The 4,498-nt window shown below is 46.3% G+C and overlaps 1 protein-coding gene across 1 annotated transcript; it reads right to left on the reverse strand.

Annotated features, from left to right (window-relative positions):
* Positions 1–204: 204 nt before the first annotated feature.
* Positions 205–1,681, reverse strand: HEBP2 (heme binding protein 2). The gene is made up of 4 exons (XM_010134030.1): positions 1,603–1,681; positions 1,099–1,234; positions 685–850; positions 205–481 (listed from the first exon to the last, which is right to left on the reverse strand). The coding sequence occupies exons 1-4, from the start codon at positions 1,675–1,677 to the stop codon at positions 307–309; spliced, it is 552 nt and encodes a 183-aa protein (XP_010132332.1). The 5' UTR covers positions 1,678–1,681; the 3' UTR covers positions 205–306.
* Between the last annotated feature and the right edge of the window lie 2,817 nt (positions 1,682–4,498).

Consider the following 4,498-nt stretch of genomic DNA (forward strand, 5'->3'; position numbering starts at 1 on the left):
GAAGTAGGACTAGAGGAATGTTTTCAGGTTTAGTGTTCTTAGAACCTTTCAGTAAAAGGAATATATTTGTCCTAGTTCTCTCTCACTCCAGCTGGTACAATCTGCTTGAATTAAATGACATCTGGTAGAAAGAGCTGAAATCTTTTTAGCCAGAATAGTATTTCATTGTAGAGAAAACACATTAGACATGATCTTGTCTCCATGTGGAAGTTAAATCTCTTCTGCAGGAAAGCAAAAGCCATTAATGTGGTCTGTTTTCATCCAGAGCTGATTAGTAGCCTCTGAATATTCCTCTCCCTCATTGTATTACATTTTAAAATACCACACTTCGTTGTGTCTGTTGAAGAGCTTGAAGGGACTGTCATAGCCTGCAGTATAGAAGAAGTCTTCATGAAATGGTTGCCCTCTGTTTCTTAAGATTCTGGCCAAGGCTTCGGCTTCCTCAGCATATTTCTCTGGGGAGGCAAATCCACCAAAGGACCTGGTAGAAGTGAGAAAGGGGAAGGGTTTAAGTGTTCAAGCCCCTGCTTTTTATTTTCACAGAAGGGAAAATTTAGGGCTTGAGTACTGGGGCACCAAGGCTCTGAACAGGAGGATATATCGACTTAAGAGTAGTCCAGACTGCAGGAGACGAGCCCCTTTCTGGAGCTGCCTTCACTGGCCAGCAGTGCTGGTGCCACTTACCGGACATAGATGGCTGCTGCCTTCCGCTCTTCAATGAACACGTCAGAGTCAGTGGGCTGTGGGGGTGAGCCCTGATGTTTGAATGGCACAAAAAAAGATACCTTGTAGTCTGCACAACCTGGTTTTATTAGGCATGTCACTGGCACAGTCATGTCAATCTTCATTTCTAGAGGAGAGGGAAAACATTTATGCTGTGAAAAAAGACTGCGCCTGGATGCTGCTGAAGGGGTGATGCAGACTTACTGTAAAAGCAGAAACCAAAGCTGCCTCACAGGTATAATGGCCTAATGGAGTCATGAGGATGTTAGACCAGGAAAGGGAACCTGCTTTGTCCTGCAGCTCATCTACCATCTTGTGCTATTGAGCTTCATCTCCCATTTGTGCTCCTTGCAGTTCAAAACCAGCACATTGTACCTTTCTCATTCTTCCCTTGGATGTAGTGGAAGAGTTTCCAGAAGCCCTGGCGCATCGCCTCCTTCTGGGTTTCTCCCCTGATGACTGTGCTGACCCACTTTGCGGTCTCATACTGACGCAGTTCATAATCCTTTGTCTGAAAGGTAGCAAAAGGCACAATAACAATGAGATTAATATTACAGATGACAATAGCTACTTTTTCCAGATCAACATGGAAATTTTGTTGCAATGACACTGTACAACCTCTTTGCTGCAGATTCTAGTCATACCCCCAACATCAAATGATTTGATGTTTCCCTTGCAAAAACCTCCTGTTCTGCCTTTAGGCTGAGCTCCTCATAGCTCAGAAATCGGGGCTCCTCTCCCCCTTTGTGATTAGGTGTGACCCATGTCTATAGTAATGCTTCCCAGCTCCTCCACACTCCTCAGACTGAGAATCCCAAACCAGCTTGGCTCTGCAGTACCCTGACTGCAGAGCTCTGTTCCCTTGCCCTGAGCAGTTACCGTTGTCTCTGTGGAGCTCCACCGTGGGGATTGCAGATCCAGGGACAGAAACGTTTGCTTGAAGGATTTAATCATCCTGCCCGAGCTGAAAGGTAGACATAGTTCATTGGCCTCTCCAATCCGTGCAGTATTCCTGGGGCAAAAGAAAGTACTGGGGATTTTCTGCCTAACGTTTCAGTTGCCCCTGAAATTGTGAAATGTCTGGGTTCCACTGCTTATTCCCAGTAATTCCACAAAAACATCTGAAATCCTTTTAGTCCTGAAGGAACCAAGCAGAGAACCAGGATGAAGAAGCTATCTTTAGGCTGATGTAGGCGTGTTTGTCTTCTCATGCTAGCTTCGCTGCTTCAGGCAAAACAAGGCTTGAGATACTGCAAGTGGCAGATCTGTGGAAATGTGAAGAGACTGCAGAAGTTCTAGCTCTTTGCTCCTGGATGAAAAGGTATTGGTGGTGATGGGAACGCTGGTGCTGACTGCCCTAGCTTTATTTAGCCTCTTGTAATACCTGGTGCCTTTCTTAAGGCCTTTAGCTCCGAAGTCCTGTGCATAGATGAGTCTTTTTTACGGATGTGTAGCTGCTTTCCTAGGTAGCCTTCACAGAGAAGGGAAAAGCTGGAAACATGAAACCACTGAACTTCTTACTGCCCCGAAATAAAGGAAGTGAAAATAATAAAAATCACTATTGAAATCACATAATTTCTCCACCTCCGCTGTTCCTAGCTGCCCACACAAGAAGAAGCCGTTGCTTGGTGTGTTGTGGCTCTGTTCTCTGTGGGCTCTTGGTATTAAAGGCACATTCACAGCCTGTCCCACCTCCAGTGGCAGAGTTTAACGTATGCCGCATTTAACGTGGTATTTGTGAATGGCAATTTTCATGAAATTAAGAACCGCCTCCTGCTACACAGCTATCTTGCCTGTTTCCAATTTCTTGAGACCCATAGACTGCTCTTGAATATTATTATTTCCCTTTCATACCCTGGTTTAGAGGTGACTGCAAGGAGTTTTTTCTTGGGGATCTATGAGGTTTAAAAGCTTTTATTAGAAAAACCACACACACACCCCCCAAAAAACCCCACCTAAAAACGTGCTGGCACTGATTTAACTTAGAATCATTAAAATGGGTTGTGTGCAGAGCACTCACGTGTTGAGATTTTTCTAGCAGTTCCTTCAGTTGTCACCCCAGAGCAAGGGACCATTGCAGAACCACGCAGCAGGAGGCTGATGCCAGTGGTTAAAACCCCAGCCTGAAGACACAGCACCTTCAGCAGCGTTCACCAGGGCTGGTCCCCAGAGGCTGCAGCACAGGACCAAGCTGGACAGTTGTACTCACTGTCATTATTTACAAACCAACAAAGCCTAGCGGTAAAGCAGGAGTCCAGTCATTTTAGTAGAAGCAAATGCAATTACACTGATCTCGCACAGCAACTTCTTTCATCCATTGCTATTTCGAAGGCAAAGATGCTGCTGCTTTTTGCTGTCACCGTTTGCTATTTTGCCTTGCTACAACTTAACAGAAAACACCTTTCTCCTTCTCAGGTACTCCCTTGCATATGTTGGAAGGCAGAGAAGTAAATACTCCTCCCTTTCAGCACGTGCTGTTGTAGTAGCTGCTGTATGAGCTGGCTTGTCCCTGTGCTTGCAATTCCAACCCACTTTTAACTGCTGGTTAGACCTCACACAGCTCTGTCCTTAAGCACTTTGTGGCTGGTACTGTCAGTGTCAAAATATTTTTGAATTGGGGGGAGGGAGGGGGAAGACAAACTGAGGAGAATCCTTCCAACATTAACAGTTGAATTAATTTTTAGATCTAAGGGAAGCTTAGATTTGAGATTTCCATCTGTTCATACCCGTATGTCTGGCTGGTGTTGAGGCTTTTTCTGCAGCTGTTAAAGCAGGCCAGAGGGACAAAAAGCACAGCAGGGAGCTTTAGAGGTTACACTAATGCCGTGTGTAAGCGTAGCCAGAACATGCCGTTCCCCGAGCTGCTAATTGCGTTAAGGAAGCAGGGAAAGCAGACATACTTACGCTTTAAGCTGTCCTCATCCTTCTGGCTATTACAGCCCACCCTTCTGAGGCTGCACATACTCACCAGATGCTGCTGCCAGTGTTTATTCGCGTTTCCTCAGACTCCGCCTGTGCCTCAGCCCTGCTGGAGGGATGTGCCTTATGAAAACTGAAGGGTTGCAGCCGCCTCCTCTGCTGGGTCTCGCTGGAGAGCTCCCACGCAGATGCCGAAAGCCCAACCTACTGCCCAGAGGCAACACTGGGTCTAGTGTGTGAGCTGGCTCCATAAACAGTTTTGCACCCCTAGTTTCCATGGCTTTGTGCCTGCTTTTGTCAGGGTCAGAGGCAGGTTTTGTGCTCTCAGGAGAAAGAATTTCACATAAATAACATTCCCTTCGTGAGATTTCTGCCAGTCTGCTGTGAAAGACAGGCAGTGTTCTAGAATGGTTGTCTTGTTTTGAGCAGTATTTGGGACTAATCAGCCCCCTTAACCCTTGATATCCTCACAGCGGGGTTATGCAAAGCTATTGTGAGAAATAGAGTGAAGGCAGACTCTTCACTGAACCAGCTGCAGCTCCAGACGTATTTAGGTAGCAGCACAACAGGGCAGGTTAAGCTTCGCAGCTGGAGTTCTCAGAACACCTCCCAGGTTGCTCACGGTTTGTGCAGTTTCCTTGCAGCCAAATTCAGCTGAGCTCTCTGAGATATTTGAAATTAGTTGCTGGGAATGACTTTTAACAGGAAACGTGTTTTGTTTGCCGAGACCTTTGTCAGGATGCTGTGTGATAACGCTTCTCTTCTGCAAGGGGGAAAACGCCCCCCCAAACCATGCCAAAACGCAATTGCAAACGTGTCTCTAAAGCCACAGGTGTGGGGTGGTGTGAGGAACATG

This window comes from Buceros rhinoceros, unplaced genomic scaffold (genome assembly GCF_000710305.1).
Source record: "Buceros rhinoceros silvestris isolate BGI_N320 unplaced genomic scaffold, ASM71030v1 scaffold5094, whole genome shotgun sequence".
NCBI classification, from domain to species: domain Eukaryota; kingdom Metazoa; phylum Chordata; class Aves; order Bucerotiformes; family Bucerotidae; genus Buceros; species Buceros rhinoceros.

What these genes read in the sequence shown, in the direction of transcription:
- HEBP2 (XM_010134030.1), bottom strand. Translation starts at nt 1,677, where the DNA reads ATGATTAAATCCTTCAAGCAAACGTTTCTGTCCCTGGATCTGCAATCC. An exon ending in GGAGCTCCACAGAGACAACG is followed by an intron (nt 1,235 to 1,602) that starts GTAACTGCTCAG and finishes GCTACCTTTCAG; the next exon opens with ACAAAGGATTATGAACTGCG. An exon ending in GCAGCAGCCATCTATGTCCG is followed by an intron (nt 482 to 684) that starts GTAAGTGGCACC and finishes CACTTCTACCAG; the next exon opens with GTCCTTTGGTGGATTTGCCT.